This window comes from Buceros rhinoceros, unplaced genomic scaffold, assembly GCF_000710305.1.
Source record: "Buceros rhinoceros silvestris isolate BGI_N320 unplaced genomic scaffold, ASM71030v1 scaffold4997, whole genome shotgun sequence".
In the NCBI taxonomy this organism is placed as follows: domain Eukaryota; kingdom Metazoa; phylum Chordata; class Aves; order Bucerotiformes; family Bucerotidae; genus Buceros; species Buceros rhinoceros.
The window spans coordinates 46,886-70,394 of NW_010420341.1; the positions used below are offsets into that span (position 1 = coordinate 46,886).

Consider the following 23,509-nt stretch of genomic DNA (forward strand, 5'->3'; position numbering starts at 1 on the left):
AAGAGTGCACTGGTATATGTGGAAGATGTGCTTGTCTAAATAATTTAATTTATAAACAAATGATTGCTATGTTTGCTGTGGATTCTCTACTACTCCATTTTGTTGTGAGAAGAATTCAAACCAAGATCAGAAAGATGCAATCCATGCTCAGACTGGACAAAAGCAACATCTGTCTCATACTTGAGTCTACTGACTAATTCAGGTCAAAGAACTTGATCCATTTAGGAAATCACTCGCTCTCCTGCAGGGACTACCAGACACAAAGACTGAGCAGAGAAGCAAATGGAAAAATTCATCTTGTCAAGTGTGTTTTCCTGACCACAAGCCAGACAGTAACTTTCTGAAGCAGATGCTCCTCAGCAATGGGCGCTACAGATAGTCTCCAGTAATGACTGGAGCCAGTCCCTGGCTTCCAACATCCAGGAAGGAGTTTGGTTGGATACCCTTTAAGCTTGCTTAACCCCAGTGAAAGTGACTTTGAACGACAATAGCAGAAACCTTTCTTCAGAAATACCTTTGCTCCCACAGCTTTCCAGATCCAGATCCCAAATACCTTATTTGTAAAGTAACATGCACTTCTTTTTAATTAAACGTTCCCCCTTCTGCTTTTTATCCATGAGGGAGCAGCCTGAATTAACTTGGCTCCCAAGCAGCTGAAACAATTTGCAGCACAAGACTTGCTGACGCTGTCACATCGTTACATAAGCTTTTCTTCACATCCCACATAGCCAGGGCTTCTGAACTTAAAAAAATCCGTTATGTGGCATGCTTTCATAATCACTACTTTTATCATACCTCAAATGTTGACAAGTATGTGACTGTTTGCTGATGGGAAGCAACTGATATAGCTGAGTGCTTCAACATGCCTTCCTGGAACTTACCGCAGAAACAGAGCTCTTCACAACAATGTCGTAACGAGTCTGGCCCTGTAACCAGCTGCACTGCAAAGATTTCTAGAGAGGCTCAAACGGAATTTAAGATGCTTTCTCTCTGGGGCTCAATGAGGAAATTATCATATTCTCTTCACTGGGAAGGTGGATTTAACCTGCAGACTTGTATATATAAAGTATTGTCTGATACCACTGGGAATCTGAAGAAAAAGAGGTTCCATGAATTGGGCTTGATTGCTGAGATTAAACAGAACCCCATACTTCTCTGACCTGAAGCAATTCCTACAGAGAAGCTGCTGAGCTGCAGAGATTACATTTGGATCCTGAAATCCTCATCACTGCTTGCAGGACAGGAATTAAAATTTGGTTCTGCCTGCTATTAGATCATGCACAGCTTCATAATATATATCCGTATCTTTATTTGGTTTTCGACAACGTCAAATCTGAGATAGATTATGTTGTGACAAAGCTCAAAATATAGAGCTTACAAATCCTTCTTTCTGCCTTTATGAAAACAAGTGAAAACAGCTGAGCTTTGCGGTGGGTGGCATTCTTTATAACAGAATCCCTTTTAGGTATGTTTTGCAAGAAAAACTCTAAATGTTACCCACTGCACATTGGTCAATTGTGTTACATAACATTTGAATTTTGGAGTCAAATGAAGAAGTTTATGTCTGTTGGCATGCATACTGGACAGATGCTATGTGGTCTGTGTTTTATTTGTGTCTTCCCTTAATGAGAGTTATATATTTTACTATTCAATGATAATTACATTAATATCTAATGTGTTGGGATGCTGCAAGTATCCCCTGCACATAAATTATTTTAATTTAAAAAGAGTAAAAAGCATTACTATTTGTAAACCAGAAGACAGCTCAGCAGAAAGAAAAGTAATTGATGCGGGGAATGAACAATAACATATTCATCAACAAGACAGAAAAAAGATAGCTTAATAAATAAAAGAGGAAGAAAATCTTAATCTCCTCCTATGGACTCAAGTCACTGCACTAACAACCATAAAATATTAGGAGATGTTCCCTCCATATTACCAGTTTAACTATTACATTAGATTGGTGATAGATCTATCAGCTGACAGTAATGGGTCTGGCACCATCTCATCAACCAGACTGGTACAATGGAGGAAAAAACCCACAGTTTTTAGTTTAAAACCAATCATGTTGTTAAGGCAGAAAAACAACCTGTCTGATTCTCCTTTTATCTTTAGCTTTGCAAAACAATTGCCTAGCACCTCAGTTGTCCTAAACAAACTAAGTATCTAAATAAAGGTGTTGCTTATGCAGATAGTTCACCCATATGCAGCCTTGATTTCCCCCTTCAACTCTTCTGAAGTAACACATACAACTTACAATAATATGTCTGAAGAGCTTATTCAGTTTATCACAAAGATGATGCAAAAAATGCCTTAAAGATGATACAGAAGACCCTAATGAAGACAAGACACCCACTGTGTTGACTTTCACATCTAATAAAAGCACAAGAAATGGTAGCTAGGAATTAAACACAGATAAATTCTCACCTTCACCTCACAAGAATGTCTTTACAGCAGAAAAGTGGCATTTTTGGGCTTCACTTTTCCACCTAGTTGGCAGATAATTTGCAGTTAGTCAAACCCCCAGGTGACTCACTCAACTAGAACAAGGTGGCTTTAAGACAATGTAGCCTGTTCTGGAAGGAAGAAACAAAGCCCAAATGCTGCCTTTTCTACTTCATCAATAGCATCATGGAAGTAAAGTAAGAGATAAAATAATTGGAAAGGTAATCCCATTGAGACTTATATCACTCTCTTGAGACACACTAAAGGCACAACAAGAATAAATGAATGTTGGCACCTCAATCTCAGTCAGCAACAAGCCGATATTTCTCTCCTGTTACCTGGAGAATGGTAATGGGCCTTTTTGAGGAACTGCATCAACAGAAGATAGGGCAGGACTCGACTTCCACCTTCAGTTAGAAAGGTTTTGGAAACTAAACTCTGGAATTGGCAATGGGAAAACTTCCTTTCTGTTTTTGTTGAATAATAAGCAATTTGCAGCTGCCAGCAGAGAGCTTCACTTGCCAAATGCGTGAATGGATTTGAACAACTATCACCCGTAAAGCATACACATAAAGTACTAAGAACTAGAAACCACCGTTTTCCTCTCTCTCTCCTTACACTGAAGTAAGTTACCACAGACAAGTGTTCAAGCATGGTGTTCTAGAGGATATGTGCCGTTTCCTCCTCAGCATAAAACCCCTGCTTCCTTCAGGGATAATTCAGGATCAGGATCAAGGGTCTAATTTGTGAAATGCTTCTTTCCATTGAGATGTGCACACAAAGGAGCTGCACATTGGAAACAGAATTAGGAGGCCTGTAAGAAGTAGCCTTATAGAGATCGAGCAGAAACAAAACACCTTTCTTGCCCACATGGAATTAAACAAACAAAAAAGGCATGTGTGATTTAAAGTCACGTATAAACTTCAGTTTAAAGTTGTTTCTATTTCTTTAGAAAATCCTACAAAATTCAAACTTCAACAGCATAACAGTGCTAATAAAATGTTCATCATGCTGTCTTAAAAACCTGTATGACTTTACAGAATCCTGAAAAGGAAATACCCTCAATTATACTTTTCTCACTTTCTGTAACCATTTAAGCACCGATCTAAAACTGTATTTATAGAGATGAAAAAAGACATGTGCTTTTTGAGTTCATATTTTAATTTTTTTTCTTCAAACCCATTAGAAGAAAAGACATAGGCTGCAATTTTCAGAGAGTAAAAATAAATTAAACTTACTTATAAGAGAACTGACTAATTTCCCTAAGGACTCCAGAATTTATCTACAGTATTTCTACATCCATTTTACAGCCACTCACATTGCTACGACATTCCTGTAGAGCTTGAAAACCTGAAGTATTAATCATCTCATTTTCATATAAGTAATTAACACACACATCTTCACACTTGCTTTGGGACTGCATAACCAAATAAAATCATACTATAATTTAATTGGGAAGAAGCACACATACAAACACATAGAAAAATTTATTATTTAGATAATACATTTTTTCTGACTTTCTAGCAATGCCAGAAGATTATGACCATTGGCTGTCAGAGTCCACACAGCTGTGTGCTGACCTCCTGTACCTTTGGTCAGCACACAAAATTAACAAGACATACATGTACAATAAGCTTTCTCTCCTTTCTCAAATTAAGAAGCTGTTCAAACACCTCTCGAGATCAGGCACTTTTTTGGCACAGTGTTTGTCCGAAGGTTTCTGCGAACAATGCCTACAGGTTTTGTACAACTTCACTGGTAATTACCAACAGGAATGTTCTTCTAGGCAGGAGAGGAAGATTTTAACATGATGGAGACTTGATGACTGATTCCACCAGCACTGTAGGAGCCCACAGCGAATTTACTGTGATGCTGTGAGACCGCTTTGCAAGCATTAGAGAGATGTATTGTTACAACCATCTACTGCTGGAAGTTCTGCCAGAGCATTACAGTAGAGATCCTGAGATAATACATGTAGAAATCTTCACAGTAAGCATTTACTGGTACTGATCTCTGCTGGATTCTTTTGGATTAGGCTATTTGCAAATGCAGCTGTTGTGGTGATGGTGTTTGTTGTTTATTTTTTCTTTTGTCTTTTAATAAGGTTGTTTTCTTCTCCCTAAATATTCATGGAGTTATGCTTACAATATGGCTTATAGCAAGGCCATGGCAGTAACGGTGCATTTCTCTTTCCATAATATTGCATTCATGTTAGCTAGCTTTTGAGGTTTCTTATGTTTTAATGAAGTTATTAAAGTGAATGCTCTGACTGCATAATTCATAAGCATTCAGTCTGTCTGCAAAGAGCTGGTCTCTAAACAATATTTAATTTTTCAATTATTTTCTAAGACATCCAACTAAGCCTTCTGAATTGGAATGCAATCTGTAAAACAAATGTCTAACTGTAGAAAACTAGCTTTATTTCTGCTAGTTTTTAGTACCATTTAGTCCCCAGAGATGGCTCTGGTTTATAGTATTTGTTTGGCAGATACAAAGAGGTATTGTGTATTTTCTATTTATAACTCATAAATATTGAGATTAGCTTTCACACATAATGGATTAGATTACGGGCCATTTTCTCTTCTGCAGCTTTCTGCAGAAGAAAGAGCGCATAGATCCAGTGACAATCCTCTTCTTGCAGTTCTTCCTAAGCATTAATCTGGCATAGATAGGTACAGTTTAGGGTTTGCTATAATTTTTGCTACTTGGCAACAGTTCCTAAGGCAATACCTGAGGCCATGTCAGCTAGGGCACCTCCTCGTCATTGAAACTCCAGGTCTGATCTGGGAGAGTGGTGAGAGGCAGCAGTGCCACAGAAATAAGGGGAAGGTACCTTGCTTGCTACTAGGATACATTCCTGGTGAATGAAAGCTGAGCATACTACAATAATACACAGAGAACAAAACCACGTTAGCTTTCAAAGATTTTTAGAAGGAATAAACCATACTGAAATGAATCCTGAGAAGATGAGAAGCTATACTAAGGGTTGCACTTATTATCACCTACTAAGAAATGACTTTTTGAAACAAAACAGTATTTCCCCAGTATATACAGCCACTGAAGATCTCAAAAAAAGAACAAAAAAGCCTTTAAGCCAAAGGGCCTGGCTAGCTAAACACCCATAACAACAGTCTGACCAGAAGCCAGTCCCAGTCTCTTCTGAAGGTTCAGAGGGAAAACACTTTTCAATGTATTCAGGTAATTTATTTCAATGATTGGTTTGGTGAAAGCAGGGCAAGCTGTTGGAATTTGAAATGAAAGCTTTTATTTCATGTTAGGAACATGAAGGGTATGACTAAATACATGGAAATCTATAGAATTGTCTGCATAAATGTGTATTGATATTGGAAATCTTCCCATGTAATTAAAAGAAGCACTATTTATTGCACAGACCATATTTAGCTGCTAAATGTGATGTCAGATGTGCTGAAGGTTAAACAACCAATTTTTCAATAGAAAATAAATAAAAAGTAAAAATTCAAAACAAGATTAAAAGGAATTTAGATAAAAGTTTCATACTCATTTAAATCTGTATGTGAAATTACTACCACTCTGATTTAAATGAATATCTCATAGGGAGCTGCAGATAATTCCTGCCCTCCTTCTGGAGCAGAAGGGACTGTAAACCTGAACAAAGTATCATAATTCATAGACAACTCTTGAGAGCCTAATGGAATTGCTAAACTGTGTTGTGCTCTTATCAAGGAATTAGTCAGACTATGTCTCTACAGCCAATTTGTAGAGATTAAACAACAACCTGGTTTTGAAATCTTCCAATTTTGCAATGCATGTAAATTTTTTTTTTTTTTTTTTTAAATCACACCACAGTTATTTGGGAGCCTAAGTTCCTTTGATTTGTTGTAAGACCTAAGCTTCTAAGACTTGTAGACATTTTGGCTGAAGTATACCTATAAAGCCATGTAACCTGAGATTATCAAATCCAGACAAATAAAAATAATCTCTTTATAGCTTGTATTCCTACATATCACCTGCTAGATGTCAGATTCATTAAAAATGCATTTGAATACAACTTAAATAATTTAAATGCCACTTTAAAACATGCACAGTTGTTTGCCAGAGGCTCTTCTTCACCAGAAGTAATAATTTCCACTTGTTGTGGTGACTTGAAGAGCTCAGGCTGAACAGTTCCAGTGTTTGAGCCAAGGTTTGCTTTAGTCACAGCCTGATGTTACAATTAAGTTTAAGACCTTGGAGTTTATTGCTCAGATGGGTGATCTGGTTTTGTTACAAGGAGTCTAATGAATTTGATGATTAGTCTGTTGTCATTTATTGTCTGTTTCTGAAGTAACTTGTGCTTGGCTTTTGACTGCTAATAAAATTTATGGAAAGGTTCAAACTGCTGGAGATAAAGGTGGGTTCTTTTTTCTTTTGCAACTGTAGTAACCATTAAACAGGCTATATACGCTGACTAGCACTATCAAGGTTTCACTAGTAGAAGCCCTCTAGAAATGCTAGGAAAGGTAGTACTCTCAATCTACTATGATTGATCTCTTGCTTTTGATAGGTACTTTTGTAACTGGTCTCTCAACCCGCACAACATAAATATACACATCAAAAAATCTAGATAGAAGTTTATCAGACTGAGCCACAGTGACTGGGTCTTTGTATTGGGGCTAACATAAACGTTAAAGCCTTCCACATCGTTAAGGTACAAAGGAATAGCAGATTATTTACTGGTAGCAGTAATGCTAGAGACCTGGAGAGGAGCAGCCAGAAGGAAACTGAAAGGTCTCCTGCTGCTAGGCTGCGAATGCTTGGCAGCACTATGTTAGACCTCCTGCAGGAGACAGGGCCTTGTTCCTCCTTTCTGCAAGGCAGATAAACTCCATAGAGGGGCATAAAGACTGGATACAAGAGAAAACAGAGCCCTTTCCAAATGCCTGTCTTCTGCTTTTCCAGCAACTTCTTCAAAATAAGAGAATGATAAAAAGACATATTCTAAACTAAAAAAAAAAACCCCAAAACAGCAAACCAGAAAACAAAACAAAAAACCCCTCCCATAAGATACTTTTAACCTATTTTTGACACACTTTTAAGATTTCTTTTCCCCCATCTGTGTCAACTACATAATTTTCACCTCTTGCTAATGGCTTTCCCTTGGTGACAGAAAGTGCTGTTAAGTATATAGGTAACACTCAATTTGAGATCACATTTGACTTTTAACATTTTTTTATCTCCACTGCAATGTAAAACTTTCAGTTTTGCAAAACGAAAAGCTATTTTAGTGTCTAGAGAAAACAAAAGTACTGGGGAAAGCATTCACCAATCAAGATAAAATCCTGTCACCTTCATTACCACTTAGCAGTACTGTACTTTGAGAGTAGGTATTACAGAGTGTGAATAATGACAACAGAATCTCAGCTTGATTTCAAAAGTTATTTCTGAATAATTTATTCAAAAGATAAATTCCCTAATGAAAGATATTAGATTCACTTTAAACCAACATTATTTAATCTATAATTACTGCCTCAGGAATACTGTACTAACTGCCATTTATCACTGTCAGTGACTTTTGAATTCCTGCTAGAACTACGGTATCCCATTGGGTTTGTTTGTCTCTGAGAGAACATGGTGTTTCTGGTTTGGCATGGCCCTAAAAAAGGGGAACAAAACCCGTCATCCCTTAGGAATATATTTAAATGTCCTCCATGTGCTGCAGAACGTAGAGGAGGGTAAGCTCATTCATTTCGTCATAGTTATTTCACACAATGCATTACATTTTCCATCTGAAGTTTGCAGGTCTGGAGTTCATTAGTGTTTCCCCTGCTTTCTTACGCGCTGAATATCCATTATCCATCCCATTTCTCACAAAGCTTGGAAGACAATACAGATGCCCTGGCTTTTAGAGTTACACTTCAGTCAAAGACCCCACGTTTCCTTATTATAAGAATCTAGTCTTTCATTAGGAAACAGTTAGGAAGTAAATGTGCTTAAGAACATTAATTTACAACTGGTTCAGTACAAGCGTAAGGGAAAGTATTAGTGGCGCATCCCAATCCAGTGTCCATTTTAGACAAGAAAAAGATAGACTTGGTTGAGGTGAGGTAATAACTACAACAGTATTTTGACGTCTTTTACTTTATTATGTCTGTTGTAGAAGACTTTATTATATACTTTATTATGCTGTGCAGTGGAAGACTTTAGAAGCAAGTGGAAAAAAAAAAAAAAGATAACCGATACTGGTAAGAGACTTTGCTTCCCCTCACTTTGTGGAAAGTCCTCCTCTTTTTGTTCAGCAAAAATGGTCAATAAACCCCCCAGGCTTGCTTTTAGCAGGTTCCCATTTCTCTGTGTATTTTGGATAGAACTCTTACCTTGTGCTAAGATTATAAGAAAATAAAAGCAAACCACTTTTTTCTTGTCACTTGCTTATTCGAAATCAGCAGTTACACCATCTGTATGTTAGTGACAGCTGTAAAAGTTCTAAGAGCTGTACTGGAAATATCCTCATTCTCCATGGTGGGTGGAAACTGTTTCTTTAAACAGAAGGTATATAAAGTAAGAGTATTCTGGAAAGATCTCTCCTTATAAAGCATCTTGTTATTTAATTTGGTCTCAGCTAATTGGCAATTCAGTCAGTAATGTGCATCCAAATTCCAGACACAGCAGATAACAGAAGCCTACATGGAACTCCACCATGTCCCTGGGACACAGCCCTGTCACAGTCCTGATGTCACATATGGTGACTGCACCCTCCCTTAGAGATTGCATACATCACCTCACTCACAGGATATACAGCCTTACTGTGAGGAAAGGCTATGAGGACTATTTGTAGGTACTGAGCATGCTGGAGATACACAAGTGCAAGACTGTCATTTTGATGCTGACGTACAAACAAATGCAGAACACTCCCAACTCTGTGCGTGGAAGCAGTCACATGCGAGCCCTTCAAATGTAGAAACAATTACCATAGCACTCCAACTACCTGTCAGCACAGTGACCTGTGGTGACTTCCTCTAATATGTATTATCAGTAACATTGCAGGGAAACGCTCATGTTTTATGAGACGAAACAGAGAACAGGAATTGCAGTCAGATTTTTTTTCCTCCTGCCTGAATAGTCTGTATTTATCTCACAGGATCACAGAATGGTAGGCATTGGAAGAAGAGCTTGCAATGTCATCAGACTGTTTAACTCTTCAGACCTTGTCTTAGAGTGGAATGCAATGTATAATGAAATTCCTTTTTTTTTTTTTTTACACTAGAATGCATTCTGATAACTTCCAGAAAACACAAACAGCATTTTTCAGACAGCAAACAAGAGACCTTATCTTCTCAACCAAGAGATTTCCAATAGAAAATGAGTTGATTTTATGCCTTCACAAGCTTGAAAAAAAAATCTACAAGCAGATTTTCATGCACATACCTGATAGCCCACCGACATCCATTTTCTTCAGGTTCTTTGCCTCCAGAATGACGACAGTCAGTTTACCAGCAGTAGGCACATAACGGAGAGAGAAGCAGATATCACCGAGTTTTTCTTGCTGTGAAAGCAAACAAGACATGGTGTTATATTTTAATCGCTTTTTGTACCTTTTAAAAATGCAATTTTGAAAACCCCACAGAAAATTAATGGGATCACGTCGCAAACTCCTACAGTTAATCAAAACATTCAAATGAACAGCATGATATATCCACCACAAGCTGCCCAGCTTAAATCCTTGATAACTTCTGGGGTCCACAATAACTACCCTGTATGGAGCCAAATGACAAGATACGTGCTTGCTGCAAAGTAGGTTACACTGCTCAGCATTTCACCCCTGGCAATCGGGGTCCCACAAATACTGTTTGCCCTTTGTCTTGGTTATTTTTCCAGGTTGTTTTCAGTGAAAATCAATTAACACACATACACACACACACACAAAACCACTAGACTCTTTCTGTGAAACAGTAACTTGGGTCTTTCTCACCACACTTTCACAAAAACAAGAAGTATAAAAACAAAGCATAAAACATTCAGTACAAAAAGACGACACAACTTCTGTCTGACAGAAGATATGGACCAGGAAAGCACACACTGCATCCCTCCTCACGTCGGAAATGGTTGGAAGGATTTGGTTTTGACTTCACCCCTGGAGCCTACCATGTGGGATTCTGCCAAATGCAACTTTTTGCTACTCATTGCTCAGTACCTTCCCAACCGCCCTGGCAAAGAGGGAAAGGCTGAATTACATTCAAAATCTCAGGAACTTTGTTTTAAGAGGAGGAATAATAGATTTGAACTTGCAGATATGTGGAAGAGTGAAAAAGAGAAGAATACTGCTTTAAAATGATCCAAGCTGTTTTCCTCCTTCCTTTAAGGTACAACAGTATCTCTAGGGCTGCAAAGAGGTAGCTAAGGAGCAGTATCTTAGAGACCTCTATCTGACCCAGGAGGGCTGTAATGATGTTATAACCGTGCTCAATAAAAGATCCTAATATTGGAAAATTTACATTTTTAACTCGTATCTAGAATAACCTGTCTTTCACAGCATGGACTGCTCTGCTGTGGAAGGACTTACTATTCCTCCCTGTTTGCATATACTGTTATAAATCCCAGCAGACATTCAGATTATGGAAATATGGATTTCAGCCATGAAATCTGCATAGCTCATGCTCAGCTCTAACTGAGCCTGCAATGGCATAGTGACAGCAAAACACACTCCTGTCCTCCTGACGCTCGGTTTGGGAAGTCTGTATCAGTGAGGCTAATGTTGAAGTTGATCTATCACTCCCAGCTTGTTCAGAATGGACAAAATCAATTGCTTATTGATTTGTGTTATCACGGTCACAGCACACCCAGCCGCCTGGTGTTCTCTGCAGTCGCTGTTCTATTACATGGTAGACTTGGTTTAAATTAGCCTGGCTGAGTCATGGGCTCTGAATAGGCCTGACAAGGGGTATATTTGAAAGTTGGTTTCAGGCCCCCATCTTAGAGACCTTTGTACTCAAGTATCACCTGACATTAAAGGGTTCTGCCCTCATCTCTAGATTCACTAGGCAGAGCTTTGGTTGTAGCAGCACAGGAACTCGTACTCCCTTATATTCCTCAGAAACGTACCTCATTGACCAATTATCTAAACAGCTATTTTGGAAGTTACTTTTAAATCAATTCCATGCTTTTAATTGTTCCTTTGAATGGTTTTGTTTTTTTTTTCTTTTTTGCATTTATTTGTTATAGTTTTTCTGATTTTTTTTTAATGCTTTTGTTGAGACTATAGTGTGTTTAGTAAGCATAAAGTGGTGTTAGGATTGTTGTTTCTGATTTGAGTGCTTCAGCAGAGGCTGGAGGAGGTACTTTACAAACATTGCCACGGAGACCATCACCTCTCACCAGCCTTTCTCCATCTGTAATCATGCTATGCTTCTGTGCAAATTCTGCAATTGTCTACACAGAAGAGTAATTTTATGAGAGCATTTAATGCATTTTTAGCCTCTTTTAATGTAATTCTAGCTGCAGGAAGCACGGGGAAGAAGGCAGCATCATGTAAACAGACCATTTTCCATAGATCACTACCAAGCTGTGGCAAATGACAGCAGATGATGGGCTCATTCCAGTGAATAACTTGAAGAAAAAGCATAGGCACCTCTTTAAATGACTACAGAACAATGTTTAGTACTTTTCTGTTGTTATTAAAATCTGTACTAACTGCATTTCTTCAATATTTCTTGTACTTAGAACATCTTCTCTTTGCATGACTGCCACAAGCAAGCTTTCTATTCCTAAGCTGTTTTGTTTTTTAATTTTAAAAATATTTGTCAGGCAAAATACTGCAAGTGGCTGCACTGCAATGAAGCAACAAAAAGCAATCACTAGAGGTGTGGTTTGCAGGAGATAATTACAAACTCCTGCAGGGCTACAAGGTACAGACAAGTGCTCCTAGTATGTTAATTATCTCATGGAGATGCCTTATTGTTATTATGAATTTCTTTCAGCTCTATGTATAAATAATTTATGTTAGTAAATTACTTTGATCTCTGATGGAAACTGTACGTTACTCTAAGTTAGAAACTTCCAGCTGGGAGGTTCATAGACATTAACCTATTCGTGTATAATGCCTGAACACCAATCAAAAGACTCTCTCCATCTAAGCAACTTCATAACTTCATTACACTTAAAGAGGATGCAATGGAGCAGAACATAAATGACATAGTGCTGCTAACACATTTTTTCAGCTTAGAAAAGGCCATTTGAAGGCCTGTTGAGAACCGCGACTTTTTAAAGACAGCTCTAAGTGGCTTCTGCCTGTCTCATGTTTCTTCTAGTATTTGTCAGCAGTCATTTTTGCCTTGACAGTACATTCTCCTAATGAGCTACAGAGAAAAATGCTATTTATGCATTTTACTCTCATATGCACTGCAGAATATCTAACAGAGATATCTAACCTCTTAGTATAAACATTTTCCACATTTTTGTGGAAGTTATTACAGAAAGTTGATGCTTGCGGCTCTCCTGGTAAAACAATACCAAAATAATGAGCCACAGCACCATATACTTTTCCTAATTGGATCTAAGACTCCAAAATAGTCAGAAAAAGAAGGGCAGAAGCACAGTGAGATGGGTTTCCAACTTCAACACCTGGCTTTGATTGTGGATATTTGCATAAGCCTGAGAGAAACACAATAGGACGTGGTTTATGGGTGAAGACCCAAAACACAATCTCTCACTAATCAATATTTACAATGAAAGCTCATAATGCTCACTGTATAGTTTTCACACCAATCAAAGTGTTTTAAAACTCTGTGGATAAAACAGGAACAGCATAAAGGTGGCTCATAAGATAAAGGAGGGTCTTTCAAATTCAAGAAACCCAAGAAAACTGTAATGGCAGAATCTCTAATCCCAATTCCCACATCCATGAGCTTCAGACAGTTTTGAAGCCATTGTATTCTGTGTAAACATGGAGATCCCAAATCCAACAAATGCCTTTTCTTGGCACGTAAACCACGAATACACTAAGCTCCAAACTATTTTTTAACTAGTGTTAAAAAATAACACTAGTAACAGAATCTCATATATGCCAAAACAGATGATATGGACTGGCCACAACTTCAAGTAAGCCACAATAGCAGAATTAGCAAGCCATGCACATAGCTGGGAAAGCACTGCTCCTCCATAACCCCCAGGACCAAAAGGCGTCATACTGGGAAAAGGAAATACCGTTTTGTTGGGCTCCCTTTTTTCCTTCAAACATAAAATTTTATTGCCACAACAGCTGTCTTTAACATTACCAGCCTTCAAAGGCATTTCACTTTTGATAAATATATGGTTAAAGAATAAAGCAGAAAATTTCAAACTTGCAATAGGTATAATCAGGAAAAAAAGTAAATCTTTTTCTCCTATGCTTGCAAATCAGGGACCAGCTGATCCCACAATATGAACACAATTCTGCCACAATTAGGCAAAGGAGTGGGAAGTGAGTAAGAGGCTCTTAAAACTCAGTTTGCATAAATAGGCTAGAAATAGATGGTGCAGCAGGGAAAGATAAAGAAGAACCAGAAAGAGAAAGAAATGCTGGTGCTAATGCGTCAGCCCATTATTATAGCACTTTTGGAGACCATCACATGAATATGTATGCACACCAAGTGCCAATGTACCCCAAAGTCTATGAACCACTTCTGGGATAAAGCACTGAGAGCGAACAGGAGAGGCAGAGCTTTCCCCAGCCTTTTCAATCAAAAGGTTGATTACAGGAGTAGCTGTTTCAGACTTTCAAAATGTTACTATAAACCCAGTCAATATAAGCTTAAGGACTTTTACAACTGAACTGTTAATCCGACATGCAGAAAAATTCCTTTGCTGTCTAGAAGAATTTTATTCCCATGAACAGAGCAGCCACGCTGTTATCCAGCTAGCACTGAAGAGGTGTTAAATGCCTCTGGAGAGAAGGAAGAACCTTCTTCATGACTGTTCCTATTGCACTTTTGAAGAAAATATTTTAAAACAATAAAATATGAACAGACAAGTGTCCTACTACATGTTTCCTTATTCAAGGATAAGTCTTTATTTACAGGAATAACCAACCCACTTGTGTCACAAAATGGAAGAACAGCGTGTCTGTGGTCAAACACCTTTTCTGTTTGCTTTTACTAACATGTCTTCATAGCTTATACCATCTTCAGATGTGATAAGTGGGTCATAAAAAGAAGCTCCTGTTAATGTAAAGTGTACAATCCATGTAACAAGTAAAATAAGAAGCAAAGCGAAATAGGTTACAGCTGGAGATCTTGGAAGAAACAGAGGGTTGAGGCAAAGATCCAGATGGCTTGCTTCAGATGCTGTAAAAATAGGGATTAGTGGCGACAACAGGCTAAAGAAGAGATAGGAAGGAAACTGATGCTAGGTGAACAGAGAACAGAAATAGAAGCAAAGGTCCCTGAGGTAAGTTTTAAAAGGGAGAAGTTTTAGGGCAGACAGGGAACAATTTTTCAAATTAAGTGAATTCTAAAGGTATCAGGAGGTGGTACCTGTAGGGATACAGTCATTCTATAAAGTAGGAGTGAGAAAGAGCCAAAAAACCCGGTTTAATTGCATGTGCCTTTTGACTGATTTCTCTACTACAGTCCTACTCTGTGACTCCTTTCTGATACAACTTCTGTAGCCAGCACTACTTTTACCTTTGCTTTAAGTGAACAGACATAGACAAAATATACTTTTTTCCTCCCCTCTGAACTGCACTACTTGACACAGCAGTTCTTCTAAAATGTCTGTCTTGTTATCGCAATATATATATAGAAAGGTAGTAGACTGCATTTCTTTTAACTGCCCTAATTGTGTAATGTTCTCCAACACAATGGTAAATCGGACTTGAAAGCAGGTTGGGTATTCATTTGAGCCAGCCAATGTTATTATAAAATTAACAAGTCAGGTTTTGTCAGCTTCCTCCTTTCAGTCCTCTTTATTACCTTTTTAACTGTTTAGACGAAGCACTTCTATTACTTCTTTCTAAAAAGCATAGGAAATGGAAATAAGAAACACTGCTATTATTAGTAGAAAATGACACTTCACGGTCATCAGTTTAAAAGCATTACAATCAGCTGCCTCTTGCAAAATGAGAAACACTGTGGATGAAGGCACTTGAAATCAAAGCTTGGCAAAAATGCACTCTTTGATTTCCAAACAAGACAGCATGCTACCAAACATACCAAGTTCTTAATTAAACAAGAAGAAAATGAATTTCTTAAATAAATGAGAAAGAGAAGAATGAATTAAAAGAAACATACACGCCCAAACATCATAGTCTGTTTTTCTGTAACTCTTTGCCTACCCACAAATGCTTGCAGCTGGCTGCTCTGCTTTAATGATTGCATCTCACTCTATTTTGTCGCTCACTTCTCCTCAGCTCCTGCCTGATCATATTTCTAAATGTCACTCACGTTTATGCAGGCCAGTGCACAAAACAAAATTAATTTAACGGAATGGCACATTAATATTATTACTTTTGACAGCATGGAAAACTTATTAACTACAGCATGTCACAAGGCTAGTCTTCTAGTGAGTAGTCTACGTACAACATGGAAAGGAAATTTAATACATTTGAAAGAATTTTTTTTGGCTTATCAGACACTGTGAGAAGTCAAATCACAAAGCTTTTCCATAATTGTCAGAATATTATATGTGCACTGCAGTTATTCTACAAAAAGTCCTTGTCCTCCTGTGACAGGGTGCAGGAAGCCACGGTACAGTACCCTTGCTTGATTTGAAAACATCTCTTCTCATATGTATGGGCAACTTAAAGCCTAGGTAATGTAGTTTCTACTACCAAGAATGTCTTAGATTGATTCTGAGGCTTTAGATTATGCATTGGAATAACAGCAGACATCCAAAACCATACAGGATTGGTAGACAGCAGAGAATACTAATTAATAATCTAATAAATTACTGATTTCTTACTTGTAGAATGTACCACTGGATGTGCTAGCATTTTCAAAACTTGGCACGAACAGAGTCTTTGCTACAATGACCATACGTTATCAATTAAGAAAGACAGAACAAACAGATTAAACAAACCAGTATGTGTGAATGATTGGCGTGATGGAATGAGTAATCATCTATGACTGCTGGAAAATTCTCCTGAATTTCAACAGCTCCAGGGAAAGACTACCAGGTGAATGCAGTGCCTCTGTTACTGAAGTCATACAGCATATTTCTATTTGTTCCACAAGAACCACAAAGAGAAATTCAGTGCTATTTGTGGATTACCCTCATAGCCAGTTATCTTCCTCCCTTTCCTCTGTAACAAACTACCAATACAAAGAGACTTTGCTCCTCATACCAGTCCCAGCTACATTCCTTTCACAGTGACGCTAGCACTGCCTGGTTTACTTAGCTCCTCTAGATAGATGTCCTTCTTTTCTCTCATCTCTTGCTTGCAGTTACACCAGCTCAACTTTCACGTTCCTCCATAACATCCTCCAGCACTACCTCCAGCTTCCTTCCATGACCCCAATCCCAAACCTCACACAATACAGCAACCTCCTCCAAAATCTCCTAAACCGGCAAGTTTAGGAGGCCAAAGAGAACATGTGACAACCTGGTACATGCTCAAGGGTCTCCCTGAACAGGGCAAGAATCTGAGTATCAAAGAGGATAGATATTTACAGGAAAATTCTGACTATGCTCCTCAGCTTCCAGGGCAGCATGCAACTCAAGCCTGTGCCAAAACCAGCTTCTGCCTTTATTTCCACAGGACAACTCAGCCACACAGGCCACTTGGGAACCCCTCTGCACTACATCCACAGCAGTGTTCTGGAAAGGACTGCAGACTAGGCGACTGCACAGCACCTGAAAAGGAACTGTATTTGCTAATGGGAAAACCACAGACAGCTGATGTAAAGTAACAGCTGATAGGTGAAGTCTTATAACAAGAGAATTCTCCACCTGTAATTTATCAAGATGAAGATGACATTCCTTCATGTATAATTTCACACGAGTCAATACCATTTTTTATTTCCATCCACTTCTGTACTACAAGCTCAGGTAGGATTTGAAATCCCTTTCTGCATCATTGCTCTTCATTTAGAAAATTTTGTTACATTGTCCTCTTTTACTACTTTTTGCACTGGAGATTTTTCCAGACTTTCAAAACTCCCTAAAAATATGAGATGGGGTAAAGGATACGCAGCTGGAAAAGAGGCAAGCTGAAAACTCTCAGAAAAGCTCAGAGCCACTTTTGTTCTAGTGTTTCCTAGTTTCGGGGAAGTCAGAAATATGTAAAATATTCTCTCAGATAATTTCAATATTTCTGCCTTTGGTTTCCAGTTGAAATGAAGAACTTAATACATGCCTCCTTCTACAATGCCTTGCATTATAAATTTTAGAGTTCAGCTCTTTAAATATTTGTGCTCAGCTCAAGAATGAGTTCCTTCTAACTCGTGCTATGTATTCAGATCTATTGACTTACCTTTACCAGGCTCATATCAACTTCTTAAACTAAGCGTTCAAAAATATATTTTTATGAAACGACATTAAAGTTTTTGGATAAATACATTCTGGCAAAAACCTCTTTTATTACTCTACTTCCCCTGGCTATTTCACTTTGAAAAACTCTCTTAACACATTCTTTAGGAAGACAAGACAGCTCATCAAAGGTCATCATAGCAATCAGTACCACACACTAAATTTCATTAATCTCTTTAGTAAAATGAAAGAGGTCACTGCAGTCATCTATAAAAATCTAGGAAAGAAAACTGCACTTATCATGAGATCTCTGGCTTAATGATGTTCATTTTTAATACATCTTAGTCCACAAGGGAAATTCCAGAAGAGTGGAACAGTGGTAATATTATGCCCGTCTTACTCAAAAAAAGGCCAAATAGGATGAAGGCAGTATCTATCAGCCATTTGCCTTTTATCAAACCCAGATGAAACAAAGGAAGAAGTCATAGAAGTTTGTATCAATGTTGTTTTAAAGGATATGAAACATAATGAATGTGAATTCACAGGGTTTTATGGGAAACAGGTCTTTTCAACTAAAACCATATTCACTCTTTGGTAAGGTTGTTGATATGGTTGGTGAAGGAAACAGGCAATTTTTTTTGTTCTGTTCAAGGTCTGCTGCTGTTTTTATAAATGTGGAAGACATTCTGATAAAGAAAGCAGTTGATACACAAATTATCATAACGGTAAATAATAATGCAACAGGTTGGTCAAAGTACTAACCCTCTTAGCTGTATAACCAGTTACACAGAGTACATTTTCATACAGCCAAGAGCAAAAATTCTACATCCTAAGACAAAGAACTCAGGACTATTTCTAAGTATCTACTGAATCAGGATATATATATTACAGGGCAGTGCCTCCTGCTAAGGATTTAGTGTCATCAACTACAGACCATGAACTGCTAGCGTAATGCTGTGCAAACCATTAAATAGCAGAAGTGAGCAGAAGCAGCTGGTGACTTTGCCTGCTTGGCAAAGATATAAAGTATACTGCACACAGTTCTTATGTACATATATATTTTTTAAGATACTGAGAACTACAAAGAAGGTAAAAATTCACAACTGTTATTGGAAAAATGGAGAAAAAGTCTGGTCATGAAAAACATAAAAGAAAAACTTCTGTGTCTTCCTGAAAAAAAGAATTGAAAGTGACTTAATTACATGGCATAAGTACTGAAGAGGAGAGAAGGCATCATGTATTAAATGGCCTGAGTCTACTAAAGAAGAGCATTACAGGAATCAATGACTTGGAGTAGAATCCAGTAACACCCAAATAACAAATAAAGTACACATTTTAAACACAAAGGTGGAGTAACTGCTAAAACTATAAGGGATGTGTTATTTTCTCCATCTACTAATGTCTTAAAATCATTAACTTGCAAACTCCTTGGGTTTGAAGATCCACTAAAGAGTTTTCCAGAGGAAGTGAAAGCTGCCTATAACAAACACTGCCATACTGTCGGCAGCCTTCTCTTTGTATCCTTTTCAGTAAGGTCTCACACAGAATTTTCCAGTGGAATTTCCACAGAATTCTGATTAGGTGACATCAAAATATGACAGGGGAGACTTTGGTGAACTTCCACTGAAAACATGTAGGATAATGCTGAAAGTCAGGATGCCATGAGCTTTTGGAGTTTGCAGTCTATGGCCATGCAGCCACGACAAAATGCTATAGGCTGAGAATCAGAGGGTTTCCAGCTCCTTGCTCCAAAACCTAACAAGGCCTAACTCCCAGGTTTGTAAGGGAGTTTCCTTGTGCCACCTTCCTCCCAAATTAGCACAGGGGGAACATTACTATCTCCTGGATGCTGCCTGTTTTTCCTAGATTGAGTTTGATTATAGGAGATTCTTTAAAATGTTCCTTGAAGAGTCCTTCAGATTTAGGACAGACAACCTCACCTCATTTAGAAAAATACCCAAATTGATAGGAAATAGTATTTCTAAACAAACCAAATGAAATGGGAGATTTTTTTTTTCCAGAAAGAAAGTTTTAATATTAGCTAGTCCAGGCTCAAGGCAAATAAACCACATCAGATTTAGAGACCTGTCATCCTCAGCGAATTTTAAGAGCTCATGCGGTGATGCTTTCTGGCAAGAAACCCAAGGAATCAATGAACAGGTAGGCTACAAAGTCTAAGGAGCATGTCTCAGTGTTTATACACAAGATATTCACAGCTTCATATACAGTGATTGTGCTTGGAGGCTCATTAACAGCTAGTTTTCAAGATAGAGGACATAAAATCTGTAAAGTTTCAAAGCCTTAAATTCTTACATAATGATGTGACTGATGTTTGGGCTCCTGGGAACTTATGCCAATTGTAGAACTCTACAGCTGAAATCCAAGCAGGAAGACAATATTCTCAAGTCATTCTGAAATATATGATTGTTGCAGCAAATCTAGTAGAGCTTAATTAAAATCTGTTTCATTTAAAATTATCATATATCAGAAAATACTAAATTTTGCATTTTGGTTTTAATCCTAAAAGTTATAACATTAAATACACTAAATGTGCCTATTTCCCCTTTGGGCCGACTGTTAAAACTTAAAGCATACAGTTCTCCATTAAGAAATCAACTAATAGTTTAGATCACAGAATCACAGAATGCAGTGAGCAGGGACATGTTTAACTAGATAACGTTGCCCAGAGCCCCATCAAACCTGACCCTGAATGTTTCCAGGGATGGGGCAGCTGCCACCTCTCTGGGGAACCTGTGCCAGTGCTTCACCACCCTCATTGTAGAAAATCGCTTCCTTATATCTAGTCTAAATCTCTCTTAGTTCAAAACCATTACCCCTTGTTCTACTGCAACAGGTCTTGCTAAAAAGATTGTCCTCATCTTTCTTTAGGTCCTCTTTAAGTGCTGAAAGGCCGCAGTAAGGTCTCCCTGGAGCCTTCTTTTCTCCAGGCTGAACAACCCCAAGCCTCTCAGCTTTTCTTCATAGGACAGGTGTTAATATCACAGGCAGGCATTCTGAAGAAATAATAATGTCTTCTAAGAGATTCAAAGTGATTTAATGATTTAAAGGGTATGTAGAAAAGCATAATTCTGCATCTAGACAAATGTAATTTGCTATATCAAATTGCAATGAGACAAATTGATCCTCGTAAAAAAAAGAGGATGGGGAAGCATGGGCATATTTGGATAGCACATGAAGTTACAGGTGGGCTTTTTTGAAGGGCTTTGATATACTGTCACATACAAGTTAATGTTTAAATATGGTTTTCCTGCAGGGATGAATATCTACTACGACAAGCAAGAAATCATGGGTTACATAGATGTGCTGTGGAAGATCTGCAGCTCTTTGTGTCACAGACTTATAATAGTTGTACCTATTTTCTGCACAATAAATAAATAAATAAATACATACAAGGGAAAAATCAGAGTAATCAAAATTAATTAAAATGACCCACATCTCCTGGAAAACTTGCCTGCTCTAAAAACATGACAGAAAATTCATGATTAATGTGAAAATCTGAATGAGTAAAAACACTCGGCATAACCTGCTGCTATCTAATTCTGGTCTGGGGATGTCAGCTGCAGACCTCAGGGCACTCACATGAAAATGAGCTGCTGCCAGTTTTGAAGCCTGAGCTCTACTCATCAGCAGAGATCCTCCCGTTAATTTTCACAGTTATTGAAGAAGATATGGAAAAACAAACGTAAAAGAACAGGATTCCAGGCAACCCACTAACTCTGAAGATTACCAGAAGTAATTTAAGAGGCACCTAAAATTGGATAAGCATCTACCGGGAAGCTCAGGTACTGTCTGCCTACTGCTGTCCATACCACTGAGAAGCTGCAGTGCCACGTTTTATTCTGGTGGCATCAAAAGTAATTTATAAACCACATGTAATGGTAATTGTCTAGGGAATGACTCAGGCTAGAATTTTATAGCAAGTTGTCCTTTTAAAAAGAAGATATTTGAACTTATGGTCAGACAAATGGAAAAAGGCACTAGAGAAAGGTTCCCAAATTTATTTGTCATTATCAGTGACAGGGGAAGTAACAGTAACTCCTAATTCTCTTCTGTTGTAGGGAGATGCATTCAGCTGATCAAGCAACAGTAAGATACCACTTTGGACTCTTCCTCACTGCTAGTTTGGAAACTCCTACCTTTGGCACTATTTCTATAACTGTAATTGCAGACATAACGCTCAAGAGAAATGTCTTTGCTTCCATGTCACTGGATTCAGTTTCAGGTATTTCTTTTCACCTAGTGTTTTGCCAGCAAGAAGAGTGTACAGACAACATCTGCATCCCCAAGGAGATCAGAAATGGATTACATCTGTGCACTGATGATTGTAGCTCAAAGCAAGTTGTGTTCTGTTCTAAGGAGACAGCAGGATTAGTAACTCTGTGGCAGTGACAGTATTCAAGCCCTCCATAGAAAAAAACCCCATACTTTGGAAACCGGCAGTGGAAGGGACAAAACGACTACAGTACCACTCCATCTTTCTAACGAGCCAGCCAGCCATAGGAAACAAAAGGTCCCAGGTTAATGCAATTAAAGGCTGCTTGTAAAACTATTAAAGCCTTCACAAGAGCTTCCATCACAGAATATGCACCATAAAAGAAAGATACATTTCTGCTCCTACTCTGTTCAGGTCTACTTCTTATATGCACACATGCAAAGAGTGAGAACACTCTGAGAAGTGAGGACGTGGAGTGGTTCACAGAAGTTTGATCTGTCCTCAACACACATACATAAAATAAACAACAGCTAAAAAGGCTAAAAAGTGCAACTTAATTATTAACTGACTCAGGTGTACTAATGATGGTTGAAGTTAAAAACAAAGAAAAAACCCTAAAATAATAAGAAACTGTGTGGCCAGTGCTATGAAAGTCTGAAGAGACAGACATAGAGGAGAAATGGTTTGATATTTAGACAGTGGCATCATTCTTGGAGAAGAATTCCTCACTATTGCAATGTTAGATGACAGAGGAGGTTAAAATTATTTTTAATTGTGCAGTACCAGCATTATATATGTTCATGCTCAGACATAAGGCAGAGAAAAGCATTTACATCCATCTTATTAATATCTTTACATCTTATGTATGACATAGAGTTACCTATGAACAACCAAAAATAATAATATTTACTTTGATCTGTGTGATTGAAAGTGAAAGACTAATCATAATCAGTCCCTCAGTAAGAACTGTGCTTATGTCACAGACTGCAAGATCTTCAAAACTGGAAACGTCAGTTCTCCATTAACCTACAAGGTAAGAATACATAAAATGCAGAAACAGAGATATTCTATGCAAAGAGTTTTTTCTGCAAGTTATTTTGTGGAACAGCAACTTGCCCAGACTGAATTAGACATGAACATGAGAAAAAGGCCATGCTACTCCAAAGGTTTTTAGAATCTAATTTAAATCATCATGTCCTGATTGTTTCTCTAGTTATCATGATAACAATCAGAGAGTAAGCTGCACTAAAACTGCCAGGCTGCATCACCTGTTAACACTCCAACAGCACAGCAGCCAATGTGAGAAACTTCTTTGTCCTTTAATGAAAGGCTGAGTTTCATGATACAACTGAACAGGTAACTGTAGGAATGAGTTATCCCTGCCTGTCATCCATTTAGCCTAGAAATAAGACCTGGTAATACATGCTAAAT

General features: G+C 38.0%; 1 protein-coding gene across 1 annotated transcript in view; it reads right to left on the minus strand.

Moving 5' to 3' along the window:
* SYT1 (synaptotagmin I) overlaps window positions 1-23,509 on the minus strand; it is a 126,192-nt gene that overhangs the window by 43,866 nt on the left and 58,817 nt on the right. Inside the window, exon 6 of the mRNA XM_010139268.1 lies at window positions 9,832-9,949. Within this exon, the coding sequence (XP_010137570.1) occupies window positions 9,832-9,949 (118 nt within the window). The remainder of the gene's footprint in view (window positions 1-9,831; window positions 9,950-23,509) is intronic.